Source organism: Myotis yumanensis, unplaced genomic scaffold (assembly GCF_028538775.1).
Source record: "Myotis yumanensis isolate MYYU_CA2020_CCGP unplaced genomic scaffold, mMyoYum1.0.hap1 SCAF_6, whole genome shotgun sequence".
NCBI lineage: Eukaryota > Metazoa > Chordata > Mammalia > Chiroptera > Vespertilionidae > Myotis > Myotis yumanensis.
Genome location: NW_027223757.1, coordinates 25,828,074 through 25,842,459, shown reverse-complemented (window position 1 = coordinate 25,842,459; position 14,386 = coordinate 25,828,074). Strand labels below are relative to the sequence as shown.

At 39.0% G+C, this 14,386-nt stretch overlaps 1 protein-coding gene across 6 annotated transcripts in view; it reads right to left on the bottom strand.

Annotated features, from left to right (window-relative positions):
* The window catches only part of ECT2L (epithelial cell transforming 2 like), a 63,217-nt gene that overhangs the window by 31,634 nt on the left and 17,197 nt on the right, over positions 1–14,386 (bottom strand). For 4 of the 6 annotated variants that reach the window (XM_070417776.1, XM_070417779.1, XM_070417777.1 and 1 more), the window contains exons 4-8: positions 11,448–11,610; positions 7,100–7,352; positions 6,099–6,267; positions 4,801–4,939; positions 2,981–3,149 (exon numbers count right to left, since the gene is read on the bottom strand). In XM_070417776.1, the coding sequence (XP_070273877.1) occupies positions 2,981–3,149; positions 4,801–4,939; positions 6,099–6,267; positions 7,100–7,352; positions 11,448–11,610 (893 nt within the window). Of the gene's footprint in view, positions 1–2,980; positions 3,150–4,800; positions 4,940–6,098; positions 6,268–6,945; positions 7,353–11,447; positions 11,611–14,386 lie in introns of those variants that run through there. The other 2 variants (XM_070417780.1, XM_070417781.1) reach the window with 2 other exon arrangements.

Sequence of the window (14,386 nt, the reverse complement as noted above, 5' to 3'; positions counted from 1 at the left end):
ATATCCTCAAGTGAGGATTTTAAAAAAATAAATTGTTCCAAGCAGAAGTAATGCTCCAGGAGATGGATCCCCCTCCCTAGGAATCTGTGTGATGACTCAGCTAAACTGAGTGTGTCTGGACCCATTTCTGAACCAGTTCTGGAGACTCTGCATTCATGAACCCCAGAAACATAATGCAAATCAAGTCATTCACGGGAATCCTGACGTCTAAAAACGTAAGGAAAGGTCCTCTTCAGGTGACTGGACTAAGAGATTTCATTCTGTTGTTTTTAAGGCAAAGGCTTTTGAGAAAACACCACAATTATATAGAAGGAAACTTTAGTATTCTGAGGTATTTTTGTTATTGTTACTATTGCTTTAATAAAAGAAAACAAAGAAAAGGCAGAGTTTGGAAACTTTTCTCATCTGGAGAACAAAAAAGCTGAGATCAGGAAACCCCACCAGGCTCTTATGCTCCATAGGAGGTGAACCAACTACCACAGTGTAAACTTGCACTTACTACTTCTCCACCATTTAGAGAGGAGCCACCATGTAATTAATCATAAATGTAAACGCCAAATAGCACCTGTGCTCTACTGTTGGGGGCATAAAAGTTTAATGTGGAACACAACTTGCTTCAGGCACAGGTAAACTAAACAAGAAAAGCCAAAAATAAGGTGAAACTGATCCAAAAGCAGTTCGTTTTTGCTAATAATACAATTCAGTGAAACTATTCCAAGTTGTTGAGTTCCAGGGCAGAGATGGCAGTTTGATGGGTGATTCAGGGACTCACTCTGCCATCTAGTGAGATCCCTGCCAGCTGGATCCTTGGCCATATCCTTCCCTCATCCCACAGGGATGGAAGATTCCAAGTTAGCAAAACTTAAAACAATTCTATTTTAGGTATAAGCAAGGAAGGATGCGAGTTATAGTATGAGGAAGAATAGAAACTAAAAGTTTATTTCTAAAACATTTATCATCTCCTTCCCCCCCAAAAAAGGTAACCATTAAAGTTTTTAGAAGATGGCCCATAACAAGTTAATGCTATCAGCCAATCCTTTCCTTTGTGGCATAGCCATTGGAAGTATAATGAATGCTGTGAGTGCACACCAATGTGTAGGTCTTGGTTATTTGCTATTATTAAAATTGCTTAACTTTCATCAAACTGAAAAATTTTGTTCAAGTGATATAATCAACAGAGTAAAAGGTACCTTAAAAATGGAAGAAAATATTTGCAAGTTATATATCTGATAAGGAGTTAATATTCAGACTATTTAAGAATGCCTACAACTCAATAACAAAAAATCAAAGAACCAAATTAAAAAAATGGGCAAAGGTTTAAATAGACATTTCTCGAAAGAACTTATACAAATGATCAACAAGCAAATGAAAAGATGCTCAACACCATCAGAGAAATGCAAATCAAAGCCACAATAGATATTATCTCATACCCATTAGGATGGCTACTATGAAAAAAACAAACAAACACAGAAAATAACAAGTGTTGGTGAGGATGTAAAGAAATTCAAACCCTTGTGCACTGTTGATGGGATTGTAAAGTGGTGTAGCCACTATGAAAAAACAGCATAATGTTTTTTCAAAAAATTAAAAATTGAACTACCATATATCCACCAATTTCACTTCTGGGTATACATAAAGGAATTAAAAACAGAATCTCTAAGATATATTTGTGTACTTATATTCTTTTTTAAAAATATATTATATAGAGAGAGCCGAAACCGGTTTGGCTCAGTGGATAGAGCGTCAGCCTGCGGACTGAAAGGTCCCAGGTTCGATTCCGGTCAAGGGCATGTACCTTGGTTGCGGGCACATCCCCAGTAGGGGGTGTGCAGGAGGCGGCTGATCGATGTTTCTCTCTCATCGATGTTTCTAACTCTCTCTCTCTCTCTCTATATATATATATTTTAAAATATATTTTATTGATTTTTTTACAGAGAGGAAGGGAGAGAGATAGAGAGTTAGAAACATCGATGAGAGAGAAACATCGATCAGCCGCCTCCTGCACATCTCCTACTGGGGATGTGCCCGCAACCAAGGTACATGCCCTTGACCGGAATCGAACCTGGGACCTTTCAGTCCGCAGGCTGACGCTCTATCCACTGAGCCAAACCAGTCAGAGCTTTTTTTTTTTTTTTTTTTTTTTTTTTTAATATATTTTATTGATTTTCTACAGGGAGGAAGGGAGAGGGATAGAGAGTTAGAAACATCGACAGGCTGCCTCCTGCACACTCCCCACTGGGGATGTGCCCGCAACCAAGGTGCCTTGACCAGAATCGAACCTGGGACCCTTCAGTCTGCAGGCCGATGCTCTATCCACTGAGCCAAACCGGTTAGGGCCGTATTTATATTCTTAACAGCACTATTCACTATAGCCAAGAGGTGGAAGCAACCCAAGTGTTCATCAATGAATGAATAAACCAAATGTGGTTATAGGTACAGTAGAATATTATTCAGCCTTAAAAAATAAAAAAGGAAGAAAATCGTGTTACATGCTATAATATGGGTGAACCTTGAAGACATTATGTTAAATGAAATAGCCAGTCACAAAAAGTAACTGTATGGTTCTAGTTATATGAGATATCTAAAATAGTCACACTCATAGGAACAGGAAGTTGGATAGTAATGCCTAGGGACTCAGGGGAGGGGGAAAAAGGAGTTGTCGTTTAATGGTGTAATGTTAATTTAACCTGTCACTTTCCCCAGAAATTTGGTCCAGCATTAATCTGGGTGTGTTTGTGAGGGTGATTTGGGGTGACATTAACATCTGAATAGATAGACCAAGTAAAGCAGATTCCCTAGTGAGGGTGGGCCTCATTAAATCAGTGGAAGGCCTGAATAGAACTCCTGCCTGTATGCTCTGAGCTGGGTTATCAACCTTCTTAACAAATTGGAATTTCAATGGTGCTCTGAAGGTCATACATTGACTGGGACAAATATCACACCAGCGTAAAGTGGGTTGTTCTTTCCAACCCCATCTTACCTTGGAGTAAATTGATTTCCCTGCTATCTCCATCGGTGAATATTCCCATGCTCTGTGCCATTTGCCCACCCAGGGCTTTATCTGTGAGATACAGCAGGCTCTCCAAGGTCATGCCACTGTGTTCATACACCACAGAAATGACACCTGCCTTAACACTGTCCACTACCATCTAGAAAATAAAACCAAAGCTGTAGGAACCAAAGCCCATTACCTTAGACTATCCCTAATGAAAGGAATTTGATGAATTTGTAATCTGTGATTTGTAAAGACTTTTTTTCAGAAATTATGGAAAGAATGATAAGCTTTCTCCTTCACTGGAATTTTTAAAGATTATTTCTTTTCTAATTATAAGAGGAGAAAACTATATACATTTGTAGCTCCAGCACTCAGAGATAAATTCTATTAAGTTATTTTCTTCCACTCAGACACAGAGACATATATACAACTTTTAAAAAATAATAAAATTGAGATCGTTCGATTTTGCAACAGACCTCTTAGGTTTTGTTTTCTTCTAAGTTATGAATTTTTTAAAAATAGAGAGAGAGGAAGGGAGAGGGATAGAGAGATAGAAACATCAATGAGTGAGAATTATTGATCAGCTGTTCCTGCATGCCCCCTACTGGGGATCAAGCAGGTAACCTGGGCATGTGACCTCTTTGTTCCTAGGTCAACACTCAACCACTGCGCCACACTGGCCAGGCTGAATTTTTGAATTATAAATATTTTCTATTTAAATAAAAATTTAAAACACTGTTCCTTGAATTCAATAAGTAAACTTTTCATTGTGATTAAGTTTTATTAGAAACAGACAGGTCAGGACGTCATTGAAGTCATTGATTTTTCTTTCTCAAACCTCATGCCACTTTCTGGAGGTCACAGTTCAACAGAATAGAGAATTACCACATGGTTAGACCCTATTTTTTACCTAACCCCCCTTTATATTGATAATCAAATAAGTAATTATGACAGTCTTTTATAGAGAAGACAAATAGGAGAATGGACTTACTTTATACCTGCTTATTCACCCATACCCTGTCACCAATTCACCTCTGCGCACGCAGCATGGTGCACTTCTAAACAATTAGGAAAACTACCTGTGGCCCATGTGGAGATCAAAACTCTGACCTTGCTTCCATGTGGACACACTAAGCGAGCCACTGTGAATGATCAAGGTCAACTCCTAGATGCCCAGAGATAGATGTGATTTCATATCTCGAAAACAAACATTTTGTTGTAAATAGAAATTTTATTGGAAAACTTTAAGTAGGCCAATGGATATAACCTACTAAACGTTATCGCTTACATATGTCCTGTGTGTGTATTAATGTATATGTATACTTCCTTTATTTGTCTTAGTCATATTAAAATCAAAATATATAACTTCATTATAGAAAGAGCATATTTAATTTAATGACATCCTCATTAAATAGATCGCAAAATAGGATTTCTGACATTTTTTTGAGAGATGGTGGGTACATATTATTAAATTCCTTGGTATTCCAAAGAAGTTTTAAAATAATCTGTAATAACCTTGCTCTTTTGTGGTTTAAGAGCAACAAATTCAATTCAATAAGAATTTATTGGATACCTACTAATACAAGGCAGGTTAGGCCTTTAAAAAAATAATTTTAATGTATGGTTATCTTTACTGCTTCTCATTTTTAAAACTGTTTTGGGTCTGTAAATTTCCACTTAGATCAGACCAATTTTCTTTTAGATGAATCATTTTCACACACACGGTGGCCCAAAGATTGCCATACAATTTCTAATGTCAGTGAAAAAACTTGATTCCGGAAAGGCCTGGCCTTCTAGCCCTCTACCTCATGCGCAGGAATCCGAGATGATATTAATATGAAGTGTGTCTGGAAAGCATGCGAAGGGCTGTCATCATTTTTTAAAACTCCACGCCAATTTTTCTTCGATAATGAAGGGTAGGAATGTCTTCCAAAAACATTACTTCTGTAGGGGAGAGGGGGAAATAAGTGAAGTTCTCATTTTCTCTCTCTTAAAAAAAAATTTTTTTTTAATGTTTATTGATTTCTAGAGAGAGGAAGGGAAAGAAAGAAACATTGCATGCGCCCTGTCCGGGGTTGAATCCGCAACCCTAGGTATGTGCCCCGCCGGGGAATCGAACCTGCCATCCCTTGGTGTGGGAATGATGCTCCAACCAACTAAGCCACCCTGGCCAGGGCTCATGTTCTCTTAATTTGATTTTGATCATATGTTCTCTGTGGTCATCAGTTATATTGTATACAAGGCAAGTGGCCCCAGCACTTCTGTTTCTCCCTGTAGTTTGGGGACAAAAGCAAGTGGGTCTCCTGGGCAGGTTGTGGCCAAAGCTGCTCTCTAGGCCTCCCTCCCTCCATCTGTGGGATGCCAGAAAGTTCTCTTGCAGCTTAGCTTCCGTGGGGCTCTGAACATGAAGGTAGTGGCTTACTTAGGGGTTCAAGATGACATTTTGAAAAGGGGCAGCAGGGAGATTTTATATTTCCTCGATCATCCAGGCCTCATGGTTTTCCGAGGACGTCTCCATTCTCTCCAGTCACTCCCACCCCCACATTACCACTGGGATATGCTTAAGCCCTAAACACACTTCTGCAAAAAAAAAGGATATTTTTGCTCAATAACTTTATATGGAAAATATACTATATCCACCATACAGCCTTTTTATAGAAAGCTTGCTAAAGACCATTGTTATATATTACTCTCTTCAGAAAGCATGCTAAAGACCACTGTTACCCTAGCCGATTTGGCTCAGTGAATAGAGTGCCGGCCCTCGGACTGAATGGTCCTGGGTTCAAATCCAGTCCAAGGCATGTACCTGAGTTGCAGGATCGATCCCCGGCCCCCATCAGGGCGTGTGCTGGAGGCAACCAATTGATGTGTTTCTCTAGTATCAATGTTTCTCTCTGTCTCTCCCCCTCCCTTCCACTCTCTAAAAATCAATAGAAAAATATCCTGAGGTGAGGATTAACAACAACAAAAAAAGACAACTGTTCTTGCTGTATCAAAGGTTAAGAGCCATATAATGGCGAGAGATCCTGCATGTTAGCTAGATTATTCTAGAACTGGTATCAGGGGATGGTCCGGAGTCTTCAGGAGATGGAGGTTTGCTTACCGCTTGGGCAAAGCTTCTAAGGAAGCCAAAACAAGCCGTTTCTGCAAAGCTTCATGTAATCCCACTCGTTCCCTCGCAGTCTGGGAGAGACGTGGTTGGCATCGGGATTTGAACAATCTAGAGCAGCGTGTTCCGCTCACCCAGGGGGGTCGGGCTCGGAATAACTCCCCTGAAAAACAAACAGCAGCCGGCTTGGCTGTTGACTGCACGCTTCTCGCAGCCAAGGCTCCATAGATAAAGGCATCAGAAATAAAGCTGTCCCAGGGCAGTATTCCAAACGGTAATCATTATAGCCACTTTCATGGACTCTGTTTGGATTTCTTATCCTGTCAGCACTGTGGCTGCAAGTTCCCAGTCATTTGAGGTCAAGAAACAAAGCTCAGAGAACAAGCAACTCTTTTCTTGTGGAAGCCAGTTAATTTATAGGCTTCCCATCCATTTCTGTCCTTCTTCTGGGCTTCCAGTAATTTCCCGTTTGTTACAATCTCACAGAGGGCGATTCAGTAAAAAGACAAAAACGAAACGGGAGAACTCGAGTCAGCTTTGTCAATTAACTTTACTCACAAATCAGAAGGCTTAGCTGAACGTGTGTCTTGTCCCAGCTCCCTTTCCACTTAAAAAAAAAAAAAAAAGCCATTCTTCCTATTTTCATTCCCTTTCATTTCTCCTCCCTTTTCACCAATCCCAATTCTTCTGCACTGTTCTGAACCTATTTATTTGCTTTTGCCTGTGTTTGTACTTCTCTCTCCTCCTTATCTTTGGTCTTATAAGTAAAAGAAAAACTAGGACAGCAATGGAGGTACTGACAATTGACCTTATATAATTCATCTGAAATCCCTTTGCTTACCCATTATCTTGAAATAGACAGTGAAGAAAAAAAGAGCTTGTTCTGAACATACTTCAGAGGATGCCATCCACATGCTGTTCCTCTGGGAAGTTGTATGTAAATCCATTGGTTTCTACAACACTTGGTTAGGATGTGGTTTTTAAATGCTACTCACTCTTACGCAGTGCAATTTCCCCCCAAATTATTTTCCGTAGGCACTTTTCTCTGTGTCTCTCCTGTAGCTCCTCGTCGTCTGTTTTGGGTTCATTCAGGGTCCCATAGACAGCAGCGGCTTCCCTAGGTGTCAGCCAGTCTAAGTTGCACACACACGCGATATAATGGTGCTTCCAAGCCCCGTACTCATGATCTGCGGGCGTGTAGGGCAGAAACCATCCCAGCTTGAGGCATTTGGGCATCCATATGCAGTCCTTCGGAGAAAGGTGAGTTGTGAGTTTTTTAAAGGTCAGTTTCTAGTAATAATGCTTTCAGGTACACAAATAATATTTTTTAATACTTTCAGATTTCTAGTGCAGTTGATTTGCCATCTAATCTTGATGCCGAGAAATAGGAAACATTCATTTCTCCATAGCAAAACCTCCCTTTGATTATGTATGAATATATGGATTAGTCACCTTGGCCTACATATCTAGTGCCCCATAGCATTTGGTTACTTTAACCCAAGATTCTGGGACTTCTGCTTCTAGCAATGATGTAGTTGTTTGTTTCAGACCAATCCTCCCACAGAGAACAACTTTGATTGAACCATATGATATTGCCAATATGCGACCAGTTTTGATATATAAAAACAGCGGATTTCATGTGGTTGAATCTAATTAAATATCTTGACAAAATATTATACAACGGTTTTTTGAAGTCATTGTAGAGCTACCAGGGCAATAAGGACTGTGCAGCCCGGACCCAGGGAGCAGGGAATCCAGAGAAGCCTGATCCTGGGCATCACTCTCACAGCAGGGAGTCGGACAGCTCCAAAGTGAAGTTCAGGCTGACAAGCTGAGCAGAAAGCAACCAGTGAAAGACTTAGAAGCTGTGAAGACTTCTAGGCATTCTCACAGGGAGGAGAGGAAACAAATTTAAGTTTAGGGCCCACTAAGGGGAAGAACCCTGATAACCACACCAGGCTTTCAGCTGAGATCCTTTTCAGCAAGGACGATGAGGAATTGGGAAAACTATCACCAGGACTGAAGCTAGCTTTGAAACAGCTCATTCTCTGATTGGATTTCAGGGATCTATTCCTAACCAACCAAATGCCAGAGCGAAAAGCAAATTCTTTCTGGAGGAAGATAACATCATCCAGAGACTCAAATTATCACATTAACTACTTATACTCAGTATGTGGTATTCAATCAAAAATAGCAGGCCACCAAAAAGACAATTATTCGCTTCTTCTTTTGTCTTTGAGTAAATAGAAAGAGACCCTCAGGAGATCCAGATGTTGTAATTATTAGATATAAACTTTTAAAACATAACCTATACTTAATATGTCTAAGAAATGAAATGGCTAGGTGGAAAATTTTGGCAAGATAATCAAATCAACATTCTAGAACTGAAAAATATAACTAAAATTTAGAACTCGGTGGACCAGTTTAAGAGCAAATTAGAATCCAGTTAGAGGTAATTAGTCAACCAAATGACAGGCCAGAAGAAAAGTCCAGACTGAAACAATGACAGCCAAACGGAAGGAAAAGACATATGAGAAAATGTGAAACTTATGGGATAAGTATTGGAATCCTACAAAGAAAAGAGAGAAAATGGGGCAGAAGCAATATATAAAGAGATAGCATCTGAGAATTTTCAAAATGGATAAAGGATATTAAATCTCAGATTCAAAAATTACTGCAAAACACAAAACAGGACAAATGTACAAACACACACACACACATACACAAACTCTAGGTACATTATGATAAAATTACACAAAAGAGAGAGAAAAACATATAGCAGCTAGAGAAAATAGAAATATTACCTTTAAAGGAACAACTATAAAACTTCCTACTCCTCAAAAAATAGTTGTAGAAGCCAGAGAACAATGGAAAAATATCATATACTATAAACAATTAACTGCCAACCTAGAGTTCAAATTTCCAATGACACTAGCCTTTAATTATGAAGGTGAAAGAGACATTTTTTTATAGAAACTAAGAGAATTTGTCATCAACAAGTTGCATGAAACGAAATATTAAAGAGAATTCAGAAGGAAAATGATCCCAAATGGAAACTCAGAGATGTAGGAAGGTATGAAGAGCAACAACAACCAAAAAAGTAAATATGTTGTTACATATAAATATTGACTATATAAAAAATATATATTGACTATATAAAATAATAATAATAAGGGGGTAGGGGTTGGTGAAAAAGGTGAAGGGATTAAGAAGTGCAAAATGGTAGTTACAGAATAGACAGATATAAATTACAGCATAAGGAATATAGTCAATAATAACTATGCATGGTGCCAGGTGGATACTAGAATTACAGGAGGGCCACTCTAAAGTGCATGATTGTCTAACCACTATGTTGTATACCTGTAACTGATACTGAATAATATTGAATGTAACTATAATTGAAAAAATAATAATTAAAAAATAATTGTAATAAAGTCTTGTGAGGTTAACATATATATATAAGTGTTTGTATCTTTTACATATGTTTAAATATATATAAAATTATAGATGACATTAGAATATCTGACGACAAAAGCATAGAAACCAAGGGGGATGAGAGGGATAGAGTTAAAGGATTCTAAGCTCTTTGTATTCTCTCATAAGTGGTAAAATAATCCTAGCATGAGTGCAGTAATTGCTAGGGTAGCCATGAAAGAACTTCTAAAGAATTCATAATTAACAATAAAAATAAATAAATATTTAAGTACTCCAAAAGAAGACAAGGAGAAAAATAAAATACAAAACACATGGAACAAACAAAAAATAAATAGTAAAATGGTAGAGTTAGGCCCAAATATATCAGTATTTACATAAATATAAACAGACCAAATTACCCCAGCTAAAAGTCAAAGACTGCTAAATATTAAAAAACAACCACCACCACCATATTCTGTTTATACGACATATTTTTTTAAACATAAGGACATAGAAAGGTTGAAAATAGAAAGAGAACAATACACCATGCAAACACTAAGCCTGGACTTTTTTGTAGCAATAAATCCAGGGCTCACAGTTGGCTCTTGCATGTGGCCCCATCACAGAGAGCGAGGTGTCCTCTGGGATCAGAATCTAGCACAAGCCACCCCGGGGAAGTGTGTACAGGTTCAAGAAGTAAGTTATTGACTTGTTTTTAAAGTATGTCCCCATTACATTTTATTAAGCCTTTAAAAAAAAATGAAGGGACAAATAGGCCAGAGGCAGGCTTATCTTCTTACAGATATTAGCCAAAGAGAGCTCAGTTGAAATTGTGAATTAACATGGATAAAATAATCTATAATAATAAAAGCATAATATGCAAATCGACCAAACGGCCGAATAGCAGAATGACCATCCGGACAACCACGCTATGACATCCACTGGCACCAGGCCAGCCAAGGTGGGTGTGATGCGATTGGTTGGGGGGCCCCGCCATCGCCCCATGATCACCCCGTAGAGGGAGGCCCAGGCCACCAACTGGTGGGCTGTGGCAGGTGGGTGGGGCCTCCCTCTGCGGGGTGTGATCCATTGCGGAGCCCTGGCCAGGTGGGCAGGGCCTCCCTCTTTGGGGCCCATCGTGGAGGCCCACAATTGATCACCCCAAAGAGGGAGGCCCAGGCTACCTGGTTGGTGGCACTGCGGCAGGTGGGCGGGGCCTCCCTCTGCGAGGGCAATCGATCGCGAGGCTCCTGGACTGCGAGAGGGCGCCGCAGGCTGGGCTAAGGGAGCACCCTCCCATGCACGAATTTCATGCATCAGGCCTCTAGTCTATACTAATAAAAGGTTAATTTTCTAATTAGACCGGACATCTTCTGGACATCCTTCCAGACGTCCTTCCAGACAAAGCCACAGTGGCGGGGGCCGAGGCAGAGGCAGTTAGGGGTGACCAGGCAGGCAGGCAGGTGAGCGGTTTGGAGCCAGTGGTCCCAGATTTCGAGAGGGATGTCATACAGCTGTCCGACGAAACTGGCCGTCGGACATTCCCTGAGGGGTCCTGGAATGGAGAGGGTGCAGGCCAGGCTCAGGGACCGCCCCCCTGCACAAATTTCGTGCATCAGGCCTCTAGTATTATATAAAAACCAAAGCTTAAATAATTTTTAGGAAAGAATTGACATTTTTAGCCAAGGTAAAATATTTTCTAAATAATTGAGTACTTAAAAAATATTATAATTACATGAATTATTAGAATAATGTATATCTGTCACTTACAAAATGAAGTAATGTACTTATCCCTATTTTTTTCCTTAAGGATAAGTTAGGTATGGTTCAGATACCCCTGTTTATCTCTGGGAAAGAAGTTACCCCAGTAGCCTCATTACAGATGACGGTTGTATTTGAACCCTAGCTAGGAAGTAACAAGTAGTAAACCTGTTCAGTTAAAAACTTCCAGGGCCAGCTGACTTGTGCAGCTGCACACAAATCTTTTGGACTCAGAAAGGAAAAGATGTAGAGAGAAATGAAGCGTGGTAACACTGTGGAGAAATCCACTTTGGACACTTTCATCCTTTCTGAAAACTGGTCATGGACAAACCTAAGAAGAAAGATACAGAAATTTAGTTCAGAACACTAATATCCATGAACTGTACAAAACAAAACATCTATTTAAATTGTTGAACTTATGAGTATAAAATTATTGAAACTTTTCTTATAATACCTTTTAATGTTTGTAGGATTTATAGCAATACCCCCTTTTTTAGTCCTGACATTGGATAATTTATGTTCTCTCTCTTTATTTCTTTGTTACTCAGTTTGTCAACTTTGTTACTTTTTTTAAAAAAACAGCTTTTGTTTTCGTAGATTTTTTAAATTGTCCATTTTCTATTTTATTTATTTTTACTATTCATTATTCTTTTCCTTCTACTTGCTTTGAGTAAAATTTGCTATTTTTTCTAATATTTTTAATGTAATAGTGTGTATTTAACTTCAAAAAATATTTTGGTATTCTAAGTATATAAAAGTAAAAAATAAAATTCAAAATTGTGTTTAGTACAAAAGGTTCTTGAACTTTCATTGATGCAGTGAGTCTTCACTTTGCTGAAAATGAAGAGTTGTACAGTTTGTTTAAGAACAAACAGTTTAAAACTCCCGCACTTAACTAAAAAAGACCCAAACTCTTCTCACGCCAGCTGACCCCCCTTTTCCGGAGCTAAGAATAGCAGAGTGTTATGTCACTATGAACAAGAACAGGACAACCTGAAGCTAAATGGGTGCCCACTGCAGTGTCCCTGGTCCACTCTTCACAGGCACCTTGCCCACAGCCTCGATGCCAAGCAAAAAGCACCAAGAGCTTGTCTCGGTTGTTTTGTTCTTTTTACAAACTATAGATGTAGATAACTCAGAACTTCTAGCCAATAACCAAATAGTTAACACCATCTTACAGATTAAAGAAAAAAGAAAATGCCAGAAACATCTTTAAATGCCTTCTCACATGAACAGCAAAGTGCACGGAGTGAGGAGAACACGAGAGCCTTTTCATTTAAAAATGTTTGGAAATATGTACAACTTTGATATAGTTCGAACACCCAGGGCCACTTCATGTAAACCACTGACAATTTCTAGGGCACTTTAAGAGACTACATATGATCATGATCCAATTGTGTAATTAATCCTAATGTGGGCAACAGACACCGCTCAAATAGAGCTGTGTCAGTTATGGTGCTCCCTTACTCTAAGGTATTCACAAGGAGACAGATACATAGCTTTTTAAATTCTTCTTCCTCCTTCTCCTCCTCCTCCTCATTTCCCCACTTCCATGTTATTTTAAAATAACTCCAAGACATCATATTTTATCTATAAACATTTCAGTGTGTATACTAAACAATGAGAACATTAAAAAATATATTATCTAATACTATCATCATACCTAAAGAAATTCAATAATTTCTTAATGTGACATCTATAAAGAAAACTTTTTTATATGACATCCATCAAGAGAACTTCTTACACTGCATTTCAAGCTGCCTCAGCACAGCTCTTGAATAAAGATAAAATCTAAGGCCCTATTAAAGTGATCATCTTGGGGCTACAGAGGCCAAAGAGACATTCAACAGCCCATGAAAGATGCATTGCTGGCCCTGCAGCCACCAACTATATAAAAACAAACAACAACAAAAATGACTGTCCTTTTTGGATATTAGCATAAACATCTGCTACAGTCCCAAGCTACCAGAGGATGGTCATCTTGAATAAGAATCTCTAGAATAAGAAAGTTTGGGAGCAATCCAGGTACCAGTAAATCAAACTCTTCACTGGAACTTCTCATCTCCTCCAAACTTCATGGAATTACAGACATTTCTGACCAGTCTCACAGATGATTGGAAACTTTGACAATAAGAATCTACCAGAACTCATTTACCTCAGGCCATTGAGACTAGAACTTTTTCTCTCTGCGAAGGGGCTACTGCTGCCCTGTTACTGGGTCCTAATGGACAGATGAATTCACTGCGAGAAAAGTCATGATTCTGAACAGATCTCATTCTCCCGTGGGTCTTCTTTGACCTACATTCCCATAGAGTGGGTCAAGCCTCAGAAAGTTTCCAAGTGAAATGAAAATAGCACCCCCAGTTAGGGACAAAAAGACCTTAGCTACATTCGTGAACAAGTTGCTGAACATCCACTAGACCCAGAGAGAGTCTTGACCAGGAATTTACCCAAACTGCTGGCTTAGCTAGAGCCTCATCTACAAGTCGTGAGAGGAGGGCAAATTCTACCTTGCAAAAGAACAGCAGCTCACACATGTGGAGGAATTAGATTAGAAAATCACCACTTGGTAGCTATCATAGTAATAAATGCTTCAGATAAGAATCACCAATGGATGCAGCAAACAAGTTTGATGAGAAACAGGATATTTGCATGGATTCAAAATTTTTTAATTCATTTCAAAGTAATCACTTCAATACTTTTTAGTTATTAATAAATTAGTACAAAATACTTCATAATTAGTCATCTTAACCAAGCAGTAAAGTCAACATCACGATCAATGGGACACATGGACATGGTTGGCCCCCGATGTGATCCACTGAGAACACAGCGTTGCTTCTGTGTTCTTCCTGCCAAGAATGTAATACCCTGGATGTGATCTTGAGGAAATGTCAGCCAACCACAAACTGAAGGTCATTCAACAAAGTAACACATCTGTGCTCTTCAAGTGTCAAGAAAAAACAAGGAAACACTGAGCAATTGAAAGTGGCTATAGAGACATCAAAATTAAATACAATCGGTGACTGTGGATTGGATTCAGGAATGAGAAGGAAAGGATGATTTATAAGGGACGTTGTTGGAAAAATCAGGAATATTGAATGGAGTCT